This window comes from Ornithorhynchus anatinus, chromosome X1 (genome assembly GCF_004115215.2).
Source record: "Ornithorhynchus anatinus isolate Pmale09 chromosome X1, mOrnAna1.pri.v4, whole genome shotgun sequence".
Taxonomy (NCBI): domain Eukaryota; kingdom Metazoa; phylum Chordata; class Mammalia; order Monotremata; family Ornithorhynchidae; genus Ornithorhynchus; species Ornithorhynchus anatinus.
The window spans coordinates 13,702,189-13,727,229 of record NC_041749.1 but is presented as its reverse complement, the minus strand read 5'-3'; the positions used below and the strand labels follow the sequence as shown (position 1 = coordinate 13,727,229).

Sequence of the window (25,041 nt, the reverse complement as noted above, 5' to 3'; positions counted from 1 at the left end):
CCTTGCGGCCTTTCTAGGGTGCTCCGGGCTCCCATCCCAAGTGCCCCTCCTGGAACAGGCTGGGGGACAGCTGGGTCTATAACCTTTGGGCCTTTGGTACTCGCCTTAGCCTCAAGCAGAGCTACATATTATATATTATAGATTATTTATATTGATTGATTCACTCATTCATTCAGTCGTATTTATCGAGCACATACCGCGTGCAGAACACTGCGCTAAATTCAGTCATATTTATTGAGCACGCACCCCGTGCAGAACACTGTGCTAAATTCAGTCGTATTTATTGAGCACGCACCGTGCAGAACACTGTGCTAAATTCAGTCGTATTTATTGAGCACGCACCGCGTGCAGAACACTGCGCTAAATTCAGTCGTATTTATTGAGCACGCACCGTGAGCAGAACACTGTGCTAAATTCAGACGTATTTATTGAGCATGTACTACGTGCAGAACACTGTACTGAGCGATTGGGAGAGTACAATGCAACAATAAACACGTTGCCTGCTCCCAACGAGCTTGCGGCCTAGCGACGGGGATCGACGTCCCCTTTAGATTGTGAGCTTGTTGCGTGCACGTCTACTAATTCCGTTGTATTGCCATCTCCGCAGTGTGGCACAGTGGAAAGAGCCCGGGCCGGGGAGTCAGAGGTCACGGGTTCGAATCTCTGCCCCGCCACTCGGCGGCCGGGCGGCTCTGGGGCCCGTCACTTCTGTGGGCCTCAGTTCCCTCCTCTCTCAAATGGGGATGAAATCAGGGTGGCTCAGGTGGGCCAACGTGATGACTCCGGATCTCCCCCGGCGCTTAGAACAGCGCTGTGCACCTAATCGGCGCTTAAATATCAACATGATGATCAGGGCGATGATGTTGAGGGGGTTCCTTCCGTCGCCATTTTCCAGAGGAGGGAACTGAGGCCCAGAGAGGCCAAGCAACCTGCCCAAAGTCAGCCAGCTGAGGGGCGGCGGGGTGGGGATTAGAACCCAGGACGTGGGGCGGTGGTGGGGGCTGAGGGCTGATATATTTCCATTACCCTATTTATTTTGTTAATGCATTGTACATCGCCTCGATTCTATTTAGTCGCCATTGTTTTTACGAGATGTTCTTCCCCTCGACTCTATTTATTGCCATTGTTCTCGTCCGTCCGTCTCCCCCGATTAGACCGTCAGCCCGTCAAACGGCAGGGACCGTCTCTATCCGTTGCCGACTTGTTCGTCCCAAGCGCTTAGTCCAGTGCTCTGCACATAGTAAGCGCTCAATAAATACTATTGAATGAATGAATGAGGGCAGCGTGTGGGCCCTGGGGCGCCTCAGGGAGGGCGGACTACAAGTCCCATCAGCCCCCGCGCGCGGCCCCCTGCTCCCTCCTCCTCCCTCCCCCCTCCCCCCTCGGGGCCGAGCCGAGCCGAGTCGAGCCGAGCCGGCTGAGATGCGCATGAGGAGGCGGCGGCGGCGGCGGCGGCGGTGTGGGTGTGGGAGCTGTGGTCGGTGCCTCTGTCCCAGGACGGCGGCGGCGGCGGCGGCGGCGTTGGTGCGGAGTTTCCCGTTGTTGTGTAGGTCTGTGTGTCGGAGGGTCCGTCAGTAAGTAGGCGGCCGAGGGAGCGCGAGCGCGGAGCGGAGCGGACCCGGGGGAAAACTTGTTGGCGCCTCCGCCCGCCTCCCGCCTCTTTGTTCTCCCCCGGCGCCGGACGGGGGCCAGCGGGGGCCTCCTCCTCCTCCTCCTCCTCCTCCTCCTCTGTTTCTTCTTCCTCCTCTTCTCTGCCTCTTTTTCTTCCTCCTCTTCTTCCCCCTCTTCTTCCTCCCCCTTTTCTTCTCTTCCTCTTTTTCTTTTCCTCCTCCTCTTCTTCCTTCTCCTCTTCCTCCTCTCCTTCTTCCTCCTTCTCCACCTCCCTTTCTTCCCCCTCTAATCCTCCTCTTCTTTTCCTCTTTTTCTTCTCCCCCTCCTCTTCCTCCTCCTTTTCTTCCTCCTCCTCCCTTTCTTCCTCCATCTCTTCTTCCTCCTCTTCTTTCTTCCTCCTCCTCTTCCTTCTCCCCCTCCTTTCTTCCTCCTCTTCCCTTCCTCTTTATCTTCTCCTCCTCCTCCCCTTCCTCCTCCTCTTCTCTTCTTCCTCCTCTTCTTTCTTCCTCCTCCTCTTCCTCCTCCCTTTCTTTCTCGTTCCTCCTCCTCTTTTTCCCTCCTCCTCTTCTTCCTTCCTCCTCCTCTTCTTCCTCCCCTTCTTCTTTCTCTTTCCTCCTCCTCCTCTTCTCATCTTCCTCCTCCTCTTCTTTCTTTCTGCTCCTCTTCTTCCTCCCCTTCTTTCTTCTTCCCTCTCCTCCTCTTTTCTTCTTCCTCCTTTGCTCTTTCTCTTCCACCTCTTTTTCCTCTTCCTCCTCCTCTTCTTCCTCTTTTTCTTCCTCCCCCCTCTTCTTTTTCACCTTCCTCCTCCTCTCTTCCTCTTCTTCCTCCCTTTCTCCTCCTTCTCCCTTCCTCTTCTTCCTCCCCCCGGGGCCAGAGGACAGAGAGTCCAGTCGGTCACCCACCACCTGAGAGTGGGAGCGTTGACAGACAACGCCCTTTTCTTTTTCTTTTCTTTAAAAGTCTCTCCAACTTCTACTTTATATCACCCCTAACCATCCACGTTGCACAGAAGGCCGACTTGGGGGAAGGCCTCGACAGATTTCTCTTTTTTTTTGGTCGTTTAAGTGCGCTCTTTACAACCCCGGGAGCTCCAAAGACTGACTTCATGGCGTTCTTCAGGGAGCTCGAAAGACTGAGCTCATTCTGGTTTTAATTTTTTTTATTACAACTCTATCTGTTAAGCGCTTACGATGTGTCCATCACTGCTCTAAGCGCTGGGGTAAGGACAAGTTAATGAGGTCGGACACGGTCCCCGTCCCTCCCGGGGCTCCACTCTGAGCTTTTTAAGAAGCCAAGTAACTTTTCCCCTCATTTCCCGACTGATTGTAGATTTGCAGCTTCAGCGTTGCATAAGTTTTTGCGTTTGTTTTTTTCCCATTGCCGGATATTTCTCTCTTAAATGAAAAGATCTTGCCATCAACTTTGTGGGGGTTTTTGGTAAAAGGACGGCGACTTATCCATATTTTGCTTCACGGATATTTTAGTCTTGCCTTCAACCTGTGGGGCTTTACATCGGTAGCTCTACCGCGGGATCAAATGACAGATTAGACACGGATGATCATAATCAATCCGTGGAAAACTCTGTAACTGTCTCAAGCCACACCCATACACACAGGAAATAAAACCGTTATCCTCCATTCATTCATTCAGTCGGATTGATGGAGCGCTGACTCTGTGCAGAGCACTGGACGAACCGCTTGGAATGGACAGTTGGGCCACAGAGAGAGACCCTCCCTGCCCCACGCCGGGCTCACGATCTAAACGGGGGTGTCATCACTGGTTATGAAGGACTTCGCTGTTCAGTAATAATAATGATACGGGCCACGCACTTAACTCTTCTGTGCCTCAGTTTCCTCATCTGTAAAATGGGGATTCCTTACGTGGCTCAGTGGAAAGAGCCCGGGCTGAGGTCGCGGGGTCTAATCCCGGCTCCGCCACTTGTCAGCTGGATGATTTTGGGCCAGTCACTTGGCTTCTCTGGGCCTCAGTTCCCTCATCTGTAAAATGGGGATGAAGAGTGGGAGCCCCACGCGGGACGACCCGATTACCCGGTATCCTCTCCAGCGCTTAGAACAGTGCTTGGCACATAGTAAGTGCTTAACAAATGACATTATTATTATTATTATTACCCATTCTCCCTCCTACTTAGACCGCGAGCCTAAAGTGGGCGACGGGCTGTGTCCGATCTGATTTTCTGGTAGCCCCTTGTGGGGAGGGAATGTGTTTATTGTTATATTGTACTCTTCCAAGTGCTTAGTACAGTGCTACGCGCAGTGAATACGACTGAATGAATGAGAAACGTTCCCCCTGTGGACTGTGAGATCCTTTTCTGCAGGGAATATGTCTAGCAACTCCATATTGTCCTCTCCTAAGCCCTTAGTGTAGAGCAATAAATACGATTGAAGGACTGATGGTACTAGGAACTCTCCATCATAATGAAATTTAAAACAGAATCAAAGGTTGGTGTGAGCCCCAAGTGGGACAGGGACTGCATCCAACCCGATTTGCTTGCATTCACCCCAGCGCTTAGTACCGGCCCTTAGTAAGCGCTTAACAGATACCCCAATGGTGAGAATGTTGAGGAGGTAGAAAATGTTCCTTGGTTTAGTTACGTTAGAGCTGCCCTTACTCCATATTTAACGTAACAGTTCTTGAAAGTGCTAGCAATTTGAAAAAGTTTCAATCTGGGCTGTTTTTCATCAGCACATTTACCCTGGCAAAAAGCTTAGAGAAGGAAGTATGGTTTTATTTGTCAGAACCTTCCTTAAAGGCGGACACGGGAAAATGGAGCCTAAAATAATTTTTGAAAAGTAATTTGAGAGAAAACGCTGTAGCGTCGTCAGCCCAATTTTCACCGTGGTTTACGCTCGTGCAAAAGTTATGTAAAGGTGTGCCCGATCAAAAGAACATGCACGATAAATATATTGCTAGGTAGTAAACAGCCTTCAGTTTTAGCTCCTTCAATTTAAAAATCATTTTACAGTTTTAAATTGCTCACATTAAAGTGTTTTGATTAGTTGTATATTCTAAAGCAAGTGAAAAAATATCGTCGGTAGGAGCGGAAGTGCAAATGCTATGTTAAAGTCAATCAGGAGATCTCTAAAAGAGAAATGTATTCCTGTTAATTGACTTGACAGTTGAGTTGCTAACTTTTACTTTCACTAAAACTCGAAAGTTTGGAATTCACATTTTGCAACTTTAAGAAAGAAAACTTTTTAAGGTTTCTTTTCCTTTATTATAAAGTACAGAGACCTAAAATGTTGTTAAAATATGTACCCAATATCATTCTGAGAAGCAGTGTGGTCTTTTGGATGGAACACGGACCTGGGAGTCAGAAGGACCTGTGTTCTAATTCTGGCTCTGCCCCTTGTCAGCTCTACGTCGTTGGGCAAGTCATTTCACTTCTCTGTGCCTCAGGTGCCCTGTCTGTAAAATGGTGATTAAGACTGTGAGCCCTATATGGGATATGGGCCGTGTGTCTATCCCGGTCCTTAGTACAGTGCTTGGCACATAGTAAGCAAGGTACCCCATCTGTAAAATGGTGATTAAGACTGTGAGCCCTGTGTGGGATATGGACCGTGTATCTATCCCAGCACTCACTACGGTGCCTGGCACATAGTAAGCACCTAAATGCCGTTTTTTTTTTTAAAAAGAGCACTAACTCTTTTCATTTTGCTAGATTACAAATATATTAGACATTTTTCTAATTCCATCTTTTTGGTACCGCAGGTGCAACTGCCAAGCAAATTTCCCAGTCACCAGTGGAGTGGCAGAAGAGTAGAGAAATCATAATTAAATATCATTTATCGAGCACTTTCTCTGAGCGATTGTATGTTGGGAGCGTACAACAAAAATAAAAAGCCAGAATCCTTTCTTTCGGAGAGCATGCCGTCCAATGAGAAATACCAAGTTTGCCGCTGTTTCTGGGCGCCCGGGGACCTAGGCTAAAGTTCACTCATCCTAAGCGTTCCACTTCTTGAGAGGCTTGTGTGTTCTTGAAACGAGCAAGTTTGGGTACATGTGCCCTTCTGTGCTCCATCCGACAGTTGGCAAGCCGGTTTGCAACTGAAAAGCACAGAGCAGCACCTCGCTCTGTGGAGATTATTAGATGGATGGGCCCTTACGTTCAGGCAGAAATTTGCAAGGACCAGCGGTAATGAGGCAATTCATTTTAAACCCTGGGATTATCGTAGCCCGAGGAAGGACGCTAAATAAGAATAGTAGCGATAGCGTTGGTGAACGTTCAAGGAAGGAAAAATCAAGCAGCAGACGCTTTCCATTCTTGCATATTGCATTTTGAAAGCGGTAAAAATTTGCTACTCTATTTGTAGTTATTACAAGTGTCCATTTTAAAGTATTTAGGAAAATTGTAAATGTTTGAAATTTTCCCAAGGCCGTGTTCCTTTCTCATGCTCTCAAAGGCTTATTGACCCAGAATATGGAAGTTGGACCCTGTAACATTTGATCCATATGCACAGTCCACATAATAGCTCTTCAATAAACCCACAGATAGGCAACAGAGACCTATTTACTCCACATACAAAATTAAATTGACAGACACTCCTCATTTTGATAATTGTCATGGCAGTAATTTAATAATTGGTGGACTCTTTGCAACATAAATAGAAATAATACCATTTTCTTTCTTTATTCTGAGGTGCACACTAAAATGGCCCTCAAATTTTATCTTCTTGCAGAAAAGAGGAAGACTCATGAAATTCTGAATCAGCTGCATGAAACCCTACTAAAAGGGAGTGATCTCTCTGGTCGGTACTTTGCAGGGGTAATTGCCCTGTATTCAGCTGGAGTGGAATGTGAAAGGAGAAATCGAGGCAAAGGGGGATAAAGTTGAAAATAGCATGGAGGTTTCTGGATAACACGGGCGGTATCCACTGTACCATTCATTCGTAGTGCAAATAAGTGTGAACACAGATACCGAAGCAAGGGAGAAATAGAGGGAAATGAATGACACTGTTCATTTAGTTAGCTGATGAAATAGGTGAATAGTAAATAAAAAAACTTTATCTAATATCATATAAATAAGTATAGTACTTTTAAGTACCTGCGCAAGATTTGGTTACCAAAGGAAGAAAAGTGAACAATCTTCCCATTATTAAGAGAAATTTGGCCGGTAAGAGTTTTAAAATTAGAGATGATAATAATAATGTTGATATTTGTTAAGTGCTTACTATGTGCAGAGTACTGTTCTAAGCGCTGGGGGAGATACAGGGTCATCAGGTTGTCCCACGTGGGGCTCACAGTTAATCCCCATTTTACAGATGAGGTAACAGGCACAGAGAAGTTAAGTGACTTGCCCACAGTCACATAGATCAAACTCTGATTCTTGTGATGCGAGGATTAGAAATCTGCCCCTTGAACGCTAGGATGTTTTTAACTGGTTATTTGAATAAATTCAGAAGTTCACCCACTCGGTAGATTTCTGGTTTTATTATGTGTATTTTTTTTTGTCCACGTCTTTGCTATCTTAATGTTTTGTCATCCATCTTTTGTGTCCATCTCCAGGCTCCTCACCCCACTTTTCATTTTAGATCATGTACTGAGTGGCCACTAGGTACAGTGCATATTTAGACACTTATGAAGTATCGAATAAAGAAGCGACCCTCTGCCCACAAATAGCTTACACCCTAAGCATAAAGTGTGATAACCAGAGAATTAGCTTTTATATTTTTTGCAATCGAGTGAAAGTTTGATGTATCTCACAAATATGACCTAAATTGAGAGGCAACAGAGCTAATGTTGAAATGTATCCTATTTTCTTGGAATATATTTATCACTGTGCTATAACAGATACTGTGATTTAAAATACATCCATCGTATTCAAGTTTCCCCTCTGTTGGTTGACATTTGTGGCATCCACAAAGTGGTAGGTGCTGCTTTGGACAGAGTTACCCCCTCTCACGGGACTGCTCTCTTAAATAGCAAGGCAAAACACCTATTTAAAACTCTTGGCTCCAACAAGCAAATTTAGTATTTTAGTTGCTTTCCGTTTCAAGCTTCATGTTCACACCACAAATGGAAATCTACCTAGTTTACCTAGAACATAATGGCAATGCTTTTCCCCTGGATTTTCAATGAATAAGGGTTTCTGCTAGATATTCATGACTGCTGATAATGAAATGGGCCAATCACCGATCTCAAGGAAGAAAAATATCTTGCTCATGTATGTGATTTTCTATTGAATTGTTTCATAATGTCAAGTGAGAACATAGAATGATAAAGCTGTTTTTTCATTTTTTTCTCCTTCAGGGCATCATCAGATTTTCAGGGTGGACCTATCGATCACCTGTAAATATGCGTGAACTTACATGCGTGAACTTTTTTATAAAGATCTTCAGTTCATTGGAGAACTTTTTAAGGAAATGAAGCATCAAATGACTCTCATTTCTTTATCCCGAGTTGTGTCAGTCAACTAAAGGATATATTTAGAAGATTCCCAAATACAGAGACCAAGTTTTTTCTGTTGAAAGTTGTGAACTTCTTAAATTTATGGACATTTACAGAAAGATAGATTTTTGTTTGTTATGCCGTCGGTGGAATCGAAGGGAAGAGAGACGAGAAGGAATATTTAAAAAGGAACAAAATGAAGGAGGCTGGTGAAAGGGCCATGTAAAGGCCGATGTGGATGATTCTGTGATGGTCAGAAGACATTTTTGTTCGCGAGACTGACGTTGAGAAGAGAAGGACTTCGGTTACTGTAACTCGCGGCGGAAGAACTGGTAATCATTGACATGTGTAGGAGAAAAAGAAAAATCAGCAACTTTTTATTGATTTTTACAAGGGACGTGCGATCCCTTCTTTTTACCTTTTGTCGTTAAGATTTTTTGTGACATAAAATTGACTGAGATTTCACCAGATTTAAAGTAAGTCAGATGTCAGCAAACAACTCCCCTCCATCCTCACAGAAGTCTCTTTCACCTGCGTCTCCTCTGCCGGTGCTTCCAGCCCCTTCTCCATCTTCAAGTCCGCAGACGGGACTCTCCGCCCGCTTGTCCAATGGAAGCTTCAGTACCCAGTCTCTCACGAATTCCAGGGGCTCGGTGCACGGGATCTCATTTCTGCTGCAGATTGGCCTTACCAGGGAGAGTGTTACCATTGAAACTCAGGAATTATCCCTCTCTACTGTCAAGGATCTCGTGTGCTCCATTGTTTATCAGAAGGTACGGTGCAAGATATCAGTCCTGTCGTTCTGCGTAAAGTTGCTACTAGTTAATGTCTTTACTCCAGTTTCCTTAAATTAGTCGACTCTTCAGAGAGTTAGGTAATAATAATAATAATGTTGGTATTTAAGTGCTTACTATGTGCAGAGCACTGTTCTGAGTGCTGGGGGTAGATACAGGGTAATCAGGTTGTCCCACGTGAGGCTCACAGTTAATCCCCCTTTTACAGATAAGGTAACTGAGGCACAGAGAAGTTAAGTGACTTGCCCACAGTCACACAGATGAATTGGCATTCGAACCCATGACCCCTGACTCCCAAGCCTGGGCTCTTTCCACTGAGCTGCGCTGCTTCACTAAGTGAGAGGCAGGGATCTGTTTTGAACTAATCGTGGCTCACTGGAAAGAGCACGGGCTTTGGAGTCAGAGGTCATGGGTTCAAACCCCGGCTCTGCCACTTGCCAGCTGTGTGACTTTGGGCAAGTCACTTAACTTCTCGGTGCCTCAGTTCCCTCATCTGTAAAATGGGGATTAAGACTGTGAGCCCCACGTGGGACAACCTGATTCCCCTGTGTCTACCCCAGCGCTTAGAACAGTGCTCGGCACATAGTAAGCGCTTAACAAATACCAACATTATTATTAACTAATACACGTGCTGATTTCTAAATAGGAGAAGCCCAGATATTTCTCACGGGCTATCAGTCTAAAGGGAAGTTTTCAACCCAGACCTAGAATGCAAAATTCATCATTTGAAAGAATATACAGTGAGAATAAGCAGTATATTGGTTTTCTTGATTCAGTCTGATTTTCAAAGCGCCTCATGAAAACGGAAGCATTTCCTGTGTGGGCTTCAAATTTTGCTTCTGTGTTCCTGTTGGATTATACTCTTCTGCAGATACTGTGGATCTAGGGCTGCAGTTCATGTTCTTCATTCAGTCGTATTTATTGAGCACTTACTATGTGCAGAGCACTGTACCTAAGCGCTTGGAATGTACAGTTCGGCAACAGATAGAGACAATCCCTGCCCAACAACGGGCTCACAGTTCTTCTCAAGAGGAAGGAGAGTCAGGGTGTTCAAATGATTGCCTGGAGTGTTTATGGAGAACTGAGGGAATGGGAGGAGGGGTGAGGAGAGAATGATACCCAACAAACCAGAAGGAAGTGGACGGGGTTGATTGATTGATTCATTCAGTTGTATTTATTGAGCGCTCACTGTGTGCAGAGCATGGTACTCAAGCGCTTGGAAAGTACAATTCGGCAACAGAAAGAGACAATCCCTGGGGTTGTTAAGGTCACTGGCTAGAAAAGATCAGTTCGGAAGCTCAGAAGTTGTCGCTCCATCATAATAATAGTTAAGCACCGATCTAAGTGCTGAGAAAAATACAGTTCTCCCATCCCACTCACCAGTTTCTGCTCCCTTCTGAACTCTTCCTTTGTCCTCCTCCTCCTCCACCAGAACGAGGGCATGTTCTCAAAGGAAAACTCAGAATCCTTTGAAGCTGCGTGTGAATAAAAATAACGATGTTGGGGGTATTTATTAAGTGCTTACTCGATGCTCAGCGCTGGGTTAGATGTAAGGTAATGAGATCTTTATTCCATATGAGGTCCTCATCTGCAAAATGGGGATTAAATCCTCCAGTTTAGAATGGGAGCCCTATGTGGGACAAGGACTGGGTCCAACCTGATTATCTTGTATCTACCCCAACACTTGAACAGTGCTTGACACATAGCAAGCACTTACCAAATACCATTAGGAAAAAAATGCAGTCCTTATTCCATATGAGGTCCACAGTCTAGGAGGGAAGGAGAAGAGGTATTTAATCTTCAGAGTACAGATGAGGACACTGAGGAATAGAGAGGTTAATCGTATTTATTGAGCGCTTACTCTGTGCAGAATACTGTATCAGGCGCTTGGGAGAGTAGAGAATAACAGAATTGGCCGACATGTTCCCTGCCCATAAGGAGTTTACAGCCTAGAGAGGACCATAAACGACTTGCCTAAAGTCACACAGCAGGCAGGTGGTAGAGCCTCCTCTCATGACTTGTGGTCTTGTGGTTTTTCTTCTAGGCTGTGTCGCCTCCCCTGACTTTCACACTTAGCCGACAAGAAAGAGACAGGAGTAGGAATCACGAGAGCAGGCTTCTAGTCCTGGCTTTGCCACCTGCCTGCTTGGAGTTAGTTAACTGTCCCTGAGCTTCATGATTTTATGTGCTTTCCTATGTCTTTTTTAACAGAAGTTAAACGAGTTTGGGGATGCTGGGCTTATTTTTTTTTTAATCTGTTGCCTTCTTTTTCAAGCAAATAGGATGGTTTACTTTCTTTTTGTAAGGTCTTCTGCCTTTTTTTTTCCTGAATGGTATTTGGTAAGTGCTTGCTGTGGGTCAAGCACTGTTCTAAGTGTTGGGGTAATCAGGTTGGACCCAGGCCTTGTCCCACGTAGGGCTCCCAGTCTAAATTGAAGGGAGGAGGATTTAATCCCCATTTTGCAGATGAGGTAACCGAATCCACAGAGAGGTTGTGATTTGGCAACGGTCCCCCAAAAGGCAGAGCTGGGATTAGAACCCAGGGGTTCTAATCGTCTGATTCCCAGGCCTGTGCTCTTTGCCCTAGAGCATGTAGCTTCTCTCTATCAGCCTTGATCAGCCGTGCTATATCCCTTTAAGCAATAATACCTCAGTTGGTTTCAACACCTGATTACCCACCCCAGCGCTTAGAGCAGTGCTTGGCACACAGTAAGTGCTTAAATAGAATAATTATTAATTTCTTCTTATATGATTTGTCCCTGTGTTGATGCTGAAATGCTGGGCACTTATTGCAAAGTACAAATAAATGGGGAGTGCCTCTCTATAGTCTTAAAACTGTCTTTTTATGGTTGTCCTATTTTTATGTAGATTTTTGTTCTTCTCCGTATTAGTGCTTTTCAGACTTCCCTGACCAGTTATTTTTCAGTTGCTGTTTTTGCCAGGCTTTCATGATGCCCTACTCTGGCACATTTTTTTGTTTTCTTGTTCAGAGTAAATTTGTCATTCGTTTTAGTCCTGCAATTAATTTTAAAGGCTTTTACCATTTATTAGGGCCTTCCTCCCCACCAATACTTTTCTTCAGATATTTGAAACTCCTTGTAGATGATGGCAATGTAGAGAAAAAATGTATTTTCTACCTTTTATTCTTTAATAGAACGTATTCCTTTTGGTTCCTTCCCCCTCCTTCATTTCCTTGTTAGACTTTCCTTGGAACACAGATATCTGAGAAATAGTTGGTACAATTTATGGAATTGTGAAGTGGGAAAGCTACTCTTCAGTTGTCTTTTTAGCTATGTTTTGATCATTCCTGAGCTAGCGCGTTGTTTATAAACTTTTATCGAGCAAACTTGTGAGTCGAATGGAAGAATCGTAACCCAGCTTCTCAGCAATGCTTTTTGTGGTTCAGTAGTTTTTGATGACCCAGTGACTTGGAAATAATTAAATGATCAAGTCACAACCATGCTTTCAAAACTACTGATTTAGAAAATAAAGTTCTGGATTGTATATTTAGAGAGAAAAAGTCTTTTCATGCATATAATTATTACCATCGGGCCCTTTTTTTCTTAAACCACATTAAGTATATTGACTAGTTTACTTAGCACTAACAGCTCCCATTACATCTATTCTAAGTGTTTACTAACATTTAATGGAGAGCGTTTCTGAAGCATCTGTCTTATTCCTATCCCTAATTCCGGGTGATTGATAGAGCTAGATTAATGTTGTTTATTGTTACTTATATTTATGGGTTTGTCACTCTTATCTAGTTAAACATACTCTATTTGCCCTGCCTGTGGTTTTCACACCTGCTAACTGCCTGGAAATATAGTACTGTACTAGTTTTGTGCATGTATCAGATAGGTTTATATTCCTCATAAATTCGTTCAATAGTATTTATTGAGCGCTTACTATGTGCAGAGCACTGTACTAAGCACTTGGAATGTACAGTTCGGCAACAGATAGAGGCAATCCCTGCCCAATGATGGGCTCACAGTCTGATCGTCTTATCGGTTTATTAAATTTGGTAACTTCTCTGTTTCCTCTTTGATTTGTGAAGTCTACTGGCTTCATTCCCTCCTCCATCCAGTCTCAAACTGCAAAATTGAAAGCTTCTGTAGACAGTAAGAGTTCTGTTATCGGGCCTTTTGGAGGAACAAGAGATGCCATTGGTTAAAATTTCCTGTTATCTCAGAGTCAGGGTTTAGGAGGAGGTTTTCTAGTCAAACTGAGAGTTGGGGAGAGCTGCATAATTAGGCTTTTAGCCCGAGGAAAGATTGCAATTGCTGACATCAGTGGCTAGAGGGATGATAATAATAATAACTGTGGTATTCACTATTCATTAAGCACTTACTGGGTGCCAGGCACTGTATTCATTCATTCAATAGTATTTATTGAGCGCTTACTATGTGCAGAGCACTGTACTAAGCGCTTGGGATGAACAAGTCGGCAACAGATAGAGACAGTCCCTGCCGTTTGACGGGCTTACAGTCTAATCGGGGGAGACGGACGGACAAGAACAATGGCACTAAACAGCGTCAAGGGGAAGAACATCTCATAAAAACAATGGCAACTAAATAGAATCAAGGCGATGTACAATTCATTAACAAAATAAATAGGGTAACGAAAATATATACAGTTGAGCGGACGGGTACAGTGCTGTGGGGATGGGAAGGGAGAGGTGGAGGAGCAGAGGGAAAAGGGGAAAATGAGGCTTTAGCTGCGGAGAGGTAAAGGGGGGATGGCAGAGGGAGTAGAGGGGGAAGAGGAGCTCAGTCTGGGAAGGCCTCTTGGAGGAGGTGATTTTTAAGTAAGGTTTTGAAGAGGGAAAGAGAATCAGTTTGGCGGAGGTGAGGAGGGAGGGCGTTCCAGGACCGCGAGAGGACGTGACCCAGGGGTCGACGGCGGGATAGGCGAGACCGAGGGACGGCGAGGAGGTGGGCGGCGGAGGAGCGGAGCGTGCGGGGTGGGCGGTAGAAAGAGAGAAGGGAGGAGAGGTAGGAAGGGGCAAGGTGATGGAGAGCCTCGAAGCCTAGAGTGAGGAGTTTTTGTTTGGAGCGGAGGTCGATAGGCAACCACTGGAGTTGTTTAAGAAGGGGAGTGACATGCCCAGATCGTTTCTGCAGGAAGATGAGCCGGGCAGCGGAGTGAAGAATAGACCGGAGCGGGGCGAGCACTGTACAGAGCACCGAGGTGGATAGGAGCAAATCGGGTTGGACACGGTCCCTGTCCCACGCGGGGCTGATGGTCTCGATCCCCATTTTCCAGGTGAGGGAACTGAGACCCAAAGAAGTGAAGTGACTTGCCCCAGGTCATGGATTAACTGAAACCCCCCGGACTTTCCGTTCAGCTATTTGGTGGGGACGTGACCTTTGGGACTGGTTGTCTTAAGGCATCGCCAGCTGCTGAGGCTGTTAGAGGGAAGATGATCAGCTGCCGATCGGATTAGCAGAGCCACTCACTGCTCGCCTACCTCGTTGCTCCAGAGGAATTGGTACACTTTGGTTTTATGAGCTCCCTTCCTATTAGCCAAGGGAGACCCCACTCTCCTTTCTTCTCTCCATCTGCCTTCTGGTTGGAAGTTACCCACAAGAAATAAAACAGCCAAGGATGTTCTTATATTGGAGAATATCAGAATGCCAGTTTTTAAAGCTTTCCTGTTGACGAGGCGCTGTTTGGCTCAAATTTACTAATAATCCCAAGACATCTTTATTGGCGCTATTGGACATTTTTTATGGGGCAGCCATTCGTTCATTGATGGCCCCTGCCTCCCGTTAAAGGTTCTTTAGTTTCATTCCCTCCTACGAGAGGCCCTACTCCTTCCTAATGCATCATATCTGTTTGCTGCTCTCCTCTGAAGCTGAGCTATTGGGAAGCTGCCAAGATCAGAGCGCCTATCCACTGGAAATCCCCGGCGCGGATAAAGAGGACCTCTTTTCTCCAGCGAGGCTTAGAGAGCTGCTTCACAGTTGTGCAGGTGCTGAAGGGAATGTGAAAGGGAAAGGGGCAGACAAGTGAGGTCAAGGTTAGAGCACTCCCTGCTTAGAGGATTGGATTGTTAAAGAAGCCTAGCTGATCAATCCATATGCATCATCCTTAGAAGGCATCATTTTCCTTCAGTGACTTAGATTTCATTCGCTCATTCATTTGGACGTATTTATTGAGCGCTCACTGTGTGCAGAGCACCATACTAAGCGCTTGGGAGAGTACAGTGCAACAATAAACAACCACATTCCCTGCCCACAGGGGCTTGCTTTTGTAGATAATCTGCTTTTTCTTTCTTCTTCCGCAGAACCCTCTCCTCCCTCTGCTTTCCCTTCTTGTTCTTTCCCCTGCTTCCCTTCTTTACAACTTTAATATCAGGTGTTCATTTTTTTAAAAAAGTTTAATGCGGTCTTTGGATTATGAGCTGCAAGTGGGCAGGGACCATGACTTCTAGCCGGGTGACCCAGTGGAAAGTCCGTGGACCTGGGTTCTGATCCCGGCTCTGCCACTTGCCTGCTTTGTGATCTTGGACCATCCTCTTGACTTCTCTGTGCTTCAGTTTTCTCATCTTTACAGTGGGGATTAAACACCTGTTCTCCCCTGTAGTTTGTGAGCTCCATATGGGACAGAGAGTGTGGATAACCTCGTTTTCTCATAGCTACCCTAGTGCCTAATTCCGTGGTCGCCCCATAGGACATGCTTAACAAATACCATCGTCATTATATTACCAATATACTATATTAAATTCTCTCAACAGTCCCCAGTGCTTGGGACACAGTAAGCACTCAATAAATACCATTGATTAGATTGGTGCCATCTTTAATTTATTGGAGGAGAAGCATTATATAAACTAGCGAATCATTCAAGATATTTCTAAAAGAGAACTTTGTGGAAATACAGTAATTCTCATTTTTGAAATCCTATAATGAGAAATACTGTTTCATTACAACTCTGCAGTTCCATCCATAAGATAGAGGTGGTTGAGGTGCTTGGTACTGTCAGCTCTCTTTCCAAACCAGTTTGGCGGGGTCAGAGATGTAGGAGAGAACGCTTGAGTGGCTGTGGCAGGAGGGGTGGAGTTGGTGTCTGTGTCGCACAGCGGTACCCCGCGCCTTCACAGGAAGCTGGTGGTGATTTGTCATCTTCGGCTTCGGCTCCTGTAAGTACTAGACGGGAAATTCATCACTTAATGTAACCAGGAGCATTCCAGAGAAGAACCTCGCTTAGTAAATGTAGTTTATTTTCTCGTAGAGGTCGCCAAGTAGCACTATTCCTTTTGCTGTCAGCATAGTCTTCCATCACTCCCGTAGTCCGTTTAACCAAATCTACAATTTATAGTTAGTTACACATTTCAAGCAAAAAGTAAGCAGAAGTTGTTCGGTGTGTGTACCGTTCACCGTTGCTTCATGATTGAAACCAGAACCTCAGAGTACATTTGCCGTCTCACAACCAAGTCCTCCATCACCAAATCCTGCCATTTTTTTCCTCAGCATCCTAATCTTTTTTTTAGGATTTTACTATTCTTCTGGGGTCCAGGCTCTAGACCTCTTGTCTCTAGATTACTGCTGTTGAGTAATTGGGGGTCAGATGCAACGAACCGAATGGCAGGGAGAGTTAATTGATTTTTCTGTTCTTCCAAGACTTGTTCGGTTTTTCCCGGACCCTCCAGACTGTGAGCTCGTCTTCTAGACTGTAAGCGCACTGTGGGCAAGGAACATGTCTCCCAACTCTGTTGTAGTATACTCTCTGAAGCATTTAGTGCAGTGCTGTGCACACAGTAAGTGCTCAATAAATAGCACCGATCGATCGGACTTTGCTGTGCCAGTGGACCTGAGGGATCTGAATCCCCAACGCGGATGAGAGAAGCGAGACCTGGAGAAGTTAAGTGACTCGCTCACGGTCACGCAGCGGGTAAGGGACGGAGCTGGGATTAGAACCCAGGTCCTCCGACTCTCAGGCCGGTACTTGGTCGGTTGATCATTCCTATTTATTAATTTGTGTGAAGAGTGAGCTAAATGGTGGGCTCTCCACTCACCTGGGGGTTGTTTGGTTTGGCCTGGGGAAACCCAAATAGTGGCAGAACCCAGACTGGTTTTGCTGTTTCTGATTCCCTGGGGGGAGCCACCTAGGCCAACCTCCTCCACCTCCTGAACCTACCTCTGCCCCTCCTTTCCACCATCCTTTACGATCTAAAAATAATCATAGTGATGGTGGTATTTGTTAAGCGCTTACTCTGTGCCAAGCCCTGGGGTAGATACAAGATAGACTCTACAGGGACTCACTCTCTAAGTAGGAGGAAGCACAGGTATGGGTCAAAGACGACTCATCGGCTTAAGACAAGGCACTTCCAAGGGCTTAGTACAGTCCTCTGCACATACTAAGTGCTCAATAAATACGACTGAAGGAATGTTGAATCCCCATTGCAGATGAGAGAAGTGAGGCCCAGAGAAGTTGTGACTTGCCCACGGTCACACAGCGGGTAAGTGATAGAGCTGAGATTAGAACCCAGGTCTTCTGACTCCCAGGCCTGTACTCAATCAATCGATCGGTCATTTATCGAGAGCCAACTGTGTGCAGAGCACTGTACTAAGCTCTTAGAAATGTCCTTTGCTGTCCTCTTCGGCCCACAGTGACGCCATGGACACATCTCTACCAGAATGCCCCGCCTCTGCTTGGATGTGTACAATATAGCGAAGTTGGTAGACACTTTCCCTGTCCACATTAAATTTGCAGTCTACTCTTTCCTCTAGGTCACACTGTTTCCCTGGGCAATTCCCACAGGGAATCAACTGAGGGCAATTTTTGAGGTAGAGAGGATAATTTGAATCCCGGGATCCTTCAGGGGCGATTCGGCATCAAAAAAAGGTGATTTGATGGTGTAAAAGAATCAGTGCCCGACTTTCATTTTCACTGGAATGAATACATTAAATGATCGTCGAGTTATACTTGTGGTGCTTGGCTTGGAAGTTTTTCAAAGCAAGCTTTAACTGACATGGACCCTGCTGTTTCAGAACTTAGAATCTGTAATGTTTGCTCTGTTAATATAACTGTAGCTCAGTTAAATGTATTAAAGAATATTTTCCTTTCAAATCGTTGAACAGCAATTTAACTTTTAAATAATTTGTAGCCATCTGCCAAAGAAGAGCTCTACCGTTGCTTTCACCTCCTGTTCGAATCCCCAGTGTTGAATGTCATGAACTTAATAATAATAATGTTGGTATTTGTTACGTGCTTACTATGTGCAGAGCACTGTTCTAAGCGCTGGGGCAGATACAGGGTCATCGGGTTGTCCCACGTGAGGCTCACAGTTAATCCCCATTTTACAGATGAGGGAACTGAGGCACAGAGAAGTTAAGTGACTTGCCCGCCGTCACACAGCTGCCAAGTGGCTGATCTGTGATTCGAACTCATGACCTCTGACTCCCAAGCCTGGGCTCTTTCCACTGAGCCGCGCTGCTTCCCTAAAATAGTTGTTTATTTTACTAATTGGTTGCCGACTTGTTCATCCCAAGTGCTTAGTACAGTGCTCTGCACATAGTAAGCGCTCAATAAATACTATTGAATGAATGAATGAAAGTTGGGGTTAAACCCACTCCCTCAACTTCCTCTCCTGCAGTTCCCTTCTTGACCCTCTCCAGTCTGGTAGCATTTAGCACAGTGCCTTGCACACGGTAAGCTCAATAAATGCCTTTGATTGTTGCATGGGTTTTTGTCCCCTTCACTCCACGGAGACCACTGTCTCCAGGGTCACCACTCACCTACTTCTTGCTAAATTGAACAGACTTTAACGTGTTCTAATCATCTTCAGTCTCTCATCTGAACTTCAACACTGGACCATTCCCTTCTCCTGACTCCTTGTTCTTTGAGTGACCGGTGGTGGTAATTCTGCCTCTCCCTCTAGACCGTTAATTTGCTGTGGGCCGGAAATGTGTCTTCTAACGCTGTTGTACATTCCCAAGCGCTCATTACAGAGTTCTGCACATGGTGAGCTCTCAATAAACACCATTGACTGATTGAAAACTCTAACATTGGATTTCCCCACACAGGTTTTTTTTTTCCAGTTCTTCTCTCTTTGACCCTCCTTCTCCTGCCTCCTTTCCTAGCTATTCCTCCTTAGCCTCGTATCCCTTAATTGTGGGTCTTCCTCAAAACTCTGCATTGAGTCCCCTTCACTTCTCCCTTTACTCTCCCTCTTTTGGGAGCATCGTCTAGTTCCATGGCTTTAATTACCATCCCTTCAGCGTGGCTCGGGGAAAAGAGCCCAGGCGTGGGAGTCAGAGGTCATGGGTTTGAATCCCAGCTCTGCCACTTGGCAGCTGTGTGACTGTGGGCAAGTCACTTCACTTCTCTGTGCCTCAGTTACCTCATCTGTAAAATGGGGATTAACTGTGAACCTCACGTGGAACAACCTGATGACCCTGTATCTACCCCAGCACTTAGAACAGAGCTCTGCACATAGTAAGCGCTTAACAAATACCAACATTATTATTATTATCCCTACCAAATCTACCTTGGCCAGCTCTGATATCTCTCCTTCTCCGCATCTCATATTTCCTCCTGTGGAGCATCTTTACATGGGTGTCCCACCAGTAATAATTAGGAACTCTGATATTCACCCCATCCCTGCATCACTTATGTACGTATCCTTATACCCTACTCTTCCCCTTACCTGTCTTTTATTTTCTATCTCCACCAGTAGACTGACAGTTCCTTCAACCAGTGGTATTTGAATGCTTCCCGAGTGCAGAGCGCTGTACTAAATGCTTGGGATTGTACAATACAGCAGAGTCGTTAGACACTTTCCCTTCTCACAGAGAGCTTATAGTTTCGAGGGAGAGGCAGGCATGAAAATAAATTAAGGGTATAGACCTAAGTGCTGGGGGGCAGAGGATGGGCTGAATATCAAGTGCTTAAAAGATTACAGAGCTAAATGCCCAGCCGATACTGAAGGGAGAGGGACTAGAGGTAAAGGCTTAGTCGGGGAAGGCCTCTTGGAGAAGATGTGATTTTATTTTTAAAATAAGATGCTGAAGTTGAGCAGGGTGGTGGTAGGTCTTATACGAAGGCAGGTTGGGAGGCGGTTCCAAGCTAGAGGAAGGATGTGGGCGAGGGGTCGGCAGCGAGATACACGAGATTGAAGTACGCTGAGCAAACGGGCGGTAGAGAAGCGAAGTAGACAGACTGGTTGTAGTGGGAAATCTGTGAGGTAAAATAAGGGGGCTGACCGATTAAGTGCTTTAAAGCTGATTGACGGTCAGGGCTTCCTGTTTGACGCAGGGGTGGATGAGCCACCCCTGGAGGTTCTCAAGGGGTAGGGAAACGTGGACTGAGTGGTTTGGGAGGAAGATGATCCGGGCAGCAGAGTGACCTACGGAGCGGAGTGGGGAGATACAGGAGGCAGGGGGGTCAGTGGGGAGGTAGCATGCCTGTATTCATTCAGTCGTTTTTATTGAGTGCTTACTGCGGGCAGAGCACTGTACTAAGCGCTTGGAAAGTCCACGTCGGCAACAGATAGCGACCATCGCTACCCATCAACGGGCTCACAGTCTAGAAGGAGGGGGAGTTTGGATGGAGAGGAAGGGGTGGATTTTAGTGGTGTTTTGAAGGTTGAACCGACAAGATTTGGTGACAGATCGAATATGTGGGTTGAATGAGATGAGTTAGGGTAATGCCAGCGTTATGGACTTGTGAGACAGGGAGGATCAATCATTCAGTTGAATTTATTGAGCGCTTACTGTGTGCAGAGCACTTGGTGAAATCACATCTCCGGTAGACTTTCCCTGATTAATTTCTAATCATCCCACTGGTTATCCACCCAGCTGCCACTTTTGAACTAAGTACACTAAGTGTCCTTAAGTACACTCGGCCCCTCCCCGTACCACATTTGTATATATCTCCGTTTATTTACTGTGTACTGAGCACTGGACCAGATACAAGATGATGGTCAGACACAACAGACACAGTAGATACTCTGTCTCCCCTGCTGGATTGCAGGCGTCTTGAGGGCAGAGGTCACGCATTGGGGAAACAGTGTGGCTCAGTGGAAAGAGCCCAGGCATGGGAGTCAGAGGTCATGGGTTCTAATCTTGGCTCCGCCGCCTGTCAGCTGTGTGACTCAACATCTCTGGGCCTCAGTTCCCTCATCTGGAAAATGGGGATTAAGACTGTGAGCCCCTCGTGGGACAACCTGATCACTGTATCCCCCCCAGTGCTTAGAACACTGCTTTGCACATGGCGCTTAACAAATGCCATCATTATTATATGAATTCTGTCATTCTCTTCCAGGTGCTCAGTACAGTGCTCTGCACATAGTAGTGTCGAGAAGTAGTTTGGAATGGTTGCTTACACTTCTTCAGAAAGCTTCTAAGTGGCGGAAGTTCCTACCTGATAAATCATTAGGCTCAAATGAAGGAAAAAGGAAATTGACGAAGGAAATGTCATTTAAAGCTGTATGTCTTATGTCTTACTATAGCTAGAAATAAAACATTTTGTCCAATTTGCTGGAAAGCACACTGTTTCCCATGCAAAAGATTCAAAACACTCATTTCTGGTTTTATCTGTTCACGGGACATTAATCCAGTCGCCTTTGTTGCTCAAACAGTACTCTTCGATACTGTTCTGTGGCCGAATACAATGGATCGCAGACATTGGACGAGTGTAATTTTCAGTTTTGGCCAAAGCAGGGCTAAAATCCCAGCTGTGTCTTTTGTATTGTAGAAACACCAGTTGTCATTCTGTTTTGCTTTCCTTGCCTTGTCTTTTCTACTACAGCTGGGTTGCAGTGGCTTGGCAGCTCACCAGTACTTATCCAACCCCACCCCCGTACGTCCCTGTGCCGGGCCAAAACAGCTTCAAGCGGCCATTACCACTCTGGAAACTTGAACTGGGAGAGGGAATTCTTTCCTTTCTGCAGAAGATTCAAGCCAGTGCTCGTGGCTGAAGCAACAGGTTCTAGGGGGGAGAAGTTCGAGACAATTAACGTCAGACCTTCATTCTGTGAACCCGATACAAATAAATCAGTGATTAAAAAAGGAGTGGGGATGGGGGGAATAGTTTCCACCATTAGACTGACAACAGCTAAGCCGGGGATGTGCCTGTTGATTGTTGTGGGTCGAGAATGTGCCCTTTTATTGGTATATCGTAGTCTCCCAAGCACTAGTACGGTGCTCTGCACACAGTAAGCGCTCAGTAAATAACTGAATGAGATTAGAAGCAGTAGAGGAAAATGACCGTCTATTTACTTTACACGTTGATTATATGTAGTACTTAAAACTCGTAGGCTCTCGGGGTAGGAGATAAAGCAGTGTGGGCTACTGGATAGAGCATGGGTCTGGGATTCAGAAGGACTCAGCTTCACTTGTCTGCTGGCTGACTGTGGGCAAGTCACTTAACCTCTCTGTGCCTCAGTAACCTCATCTGCAAAATGGGGGTTGAGACGGTGAGCCCCATGTGGGACTTGGACTGTGTCCCAGCTAGTATCGACCCCAGCTCTTCCTTCGTAGTAAGAGCTTAATAAATGGAAAATAACAAAATAACCTTGAGATGCTGCTGGGCTCTAGCTGTTCCCGGCCACCGGGGTCATGCCTTCAGTCTTTTGGGGGAGCTTCAGGGAGGGGTACCCTGGCTGGAGTGCAGCAGGGAGATGAGTCTTTCCACTCACTGAAGTGAAAAGGCAGGCGAGAAAATCAGGAATATGCCTCCCAAGCCCTTTCTCCACCAAGGGAATCAGGAGATCTGTGGCTTGACAGGACGGAAAGTAGGATCACCTTGGCTAAGCGTTGAGGGCTGGCACCCACCCAACATCAATCACCACGGTTGCGAAAATGTGCGAGGATACCTCCGCATGGGCATATCTTGTATCTGTCCCTGGGGAAAACGGCCTCAGTTTGAGAGACCCAAAGTGTCAGTAAAACAGAATGGCGGGGGTGGGTGGGGGGTGAGGAACCACAGGTGAGTCTCAGCCCTGAAACTTCAGGACTGAGAACCCGTTTGTAGGAATTGATAATAGTAATGATAATAATAATAATGTTGGTATTTGTTAAGCGCTTACTATGTGCCGAGCACTGGTCTAAGCACTGGGGGAGATACAGGGTAATCAGATTATCCCACGTGAGGCTCACAGTTAATCCCCATTTTCCAGATGAGGTCACTGAGGCGCAGAGGAGTTAAGTGACTTGCCCTCAGTCACACAGCTGACAAGTGGCATATTAGGGATTCGAACCCATGACCTCTGACTCCCAAGCATGGGCTCTTTCCACTGAGCCACGCTGCTTCTCTAGTTCTAGTGAATTGGGCAGTGCCACTCGAACTCTCTCCTGTCAGTTGTGCTTCTTCAGGGACATGGAGTGCAACAAATGAGTAGGAGGTCAGGGGTGCGGGGAAAGTTTTTTATTTTATTTTTAAAGAGAAAAAACATCTTCTTTGTAGTTGATACTGAGAGAGAAATATTATACGTGGCTAGGAACCAGCTGACACGAGAGTTCATCCCGGCACCTTCAAACTGGCATTAAAGGAAAGAAGTTAATAAACACTAGAGAACATAATGATATGTAAAGTACCGTCTTGCTTTAGTACAGCCTGCATTTTTGCATTTGTTCTAAATTCATCACAGCAGATCAACTCAGCATTTCAACTCACGGCTCAGGTGGAGCTCTCTAGTTCTCTCATTTGGAGATTTCTCAACATTTCCGTAATCGACTCTGACATTAGTTTGCTATTTGACTTGTAGGCAGAGCCTCCGAGCCTTGGGCTCCACCTGAAAAGAAGGATAATGTTTAACACCTATGTACTTCTTAGGGATCTTGTGAACATTGGTGAAATGTTTGGTGAAATGTTCTGGAAATCATTTGTAAAATATTCCAATCACACAGGATGTTTTAACGTAAACGTATTTCTCTTTTTTACTCCAGTTATGTCATGGTAAAATGTAAACAACCAAGACCAAGTGGCAAGTCTGGGAAGGTCGGGGGAAAGGAAAAGGAGATGTTAACTACGTTTCCTTACAGAATGGTCTTGATTTTCATGTTTGCCAGATTCATATTTGAATTGTTAATTAAATCAACACTGATTTTGTTGGTTTTACAGTAAAGAGGGGCTTTTGAGTTTGAATACAGGAAAACACAAAATTCTGCCGAGAAAAAAAAATCAAATAATTTGTACATTACTTAAAGCCCCAAATTAAAATAGTGGGACTAAGTGAAACATTTTAAAATTAGAAGACAGGGCATCAATCTTTAGTGGGAGATGGGAGAAAATGGTGGAAAGAAGAGACCTCCGCTCTCTTGATCCCATCCGTCTTTCCAATAGCATCTCGCCTCACCTTGCCGCCCTGTCCTCTCTTCCCACTCTCGACGAGCGGGTCTCCGCTCTCAACTCCACCCTCTCTACTCATCTCGACTCTCTCGCCCCCCTTTCCCTCCGCCGCTCTCGCTTCACTAACCCACAGCCCTGGATCACCTCCTCCGTCCGCCTCCTACGCTCCTTGCTCGAGCTGCTGAGCGCTGCTGGCGAAAGTCCAAGCACCAAGCCGACCTTACACACTTCAAATTTATCCTTTCCTGCCTTAACTCTGCCCTCTCCTCCGCCAGGCAAAGCTTCTTCTCCTCCCTCAGAGGCGTTCCCAGACTGAGCTCCTCTTCCCCCTCTACTCCCTCTGTCATCCCCCCTTTACCTCTCCGCAGCTAAAGCCTCATTTTCCCCTTTTCCCTCTGCTCCTCCACCTCTCCCTTCCCATCCCCACAGCACTGTACTCGTCCGCTCACTGTATATATTTTCGTTACCCTATTTATTTTGTTAATGAATTGTACATCGTCTTGATTCTATTTAGTTGCCATTGTTTTTACGAGATGTTCTTCCCCTTGACGCAGTTTAGTGCCATTGTTCTCGTCTGTCCGTCTCCCCCGATTAGACTGTAAGCCCGTGAAACGGCAGGGACTGTCTCTATCTGTTGCCGACTTGTTCATCCCAAGCGCTTAGTACAGTGCTCTGCACATAGTAAGCGCTCAATAAATACTATTGAATGAATGAATGAACGATGAGGCATTTAAACCAACCATGGGCTGGGAAATACCTAGGAACATCCCAGAAGGAATGAAATAATGTATGGGATGTAATGGAACTAAAAGACTGCACTGTATATTAATAGCTAATTTTTGCAGTGCTTTTTTCCTATGGATCCCAAATTGCCTTTCTAAAATTAATTCATTAATTCTCACAGTAGTCTTATAGGAGACAGATATTGTTATTTTTGAAT

The 25,041-nt window shown here is 45.6% G+C and overlaps 1 protein-coding gene across 2 annotated transcripts in view; it reads left to right on the top strand.

The window, feature by feature from the left end:
- The first annotated feature begins 1,468 nt into the window (after positions 1-1,468).
- Positions 1,469-25,041, top strand: part of PRKD3 (protein kinase D3) — a 74,555-nt gene continuing 50,982 nt past the window's right edge. Inside the window, exons 1-2 of one of the 2 annotated variants that reach the window (XM_029050599.2) lie at positions 1,469-1,550; positions 7,879-8,789. In XM_029050599.2, the coding sequence (XP_028906432.1) occupies positions 8,502-8,789 (288 nt within the window). In that variant the 5' untranslated portion in view covers positions 1,469-1,550; positions 7,879-8,501. The remainder of the gene's footprint in view (positions 1,551-7,878; positions 8,790-25,041) is intronic. The other variant, XM_029050600.2, reaches the window with a different exon arrangement.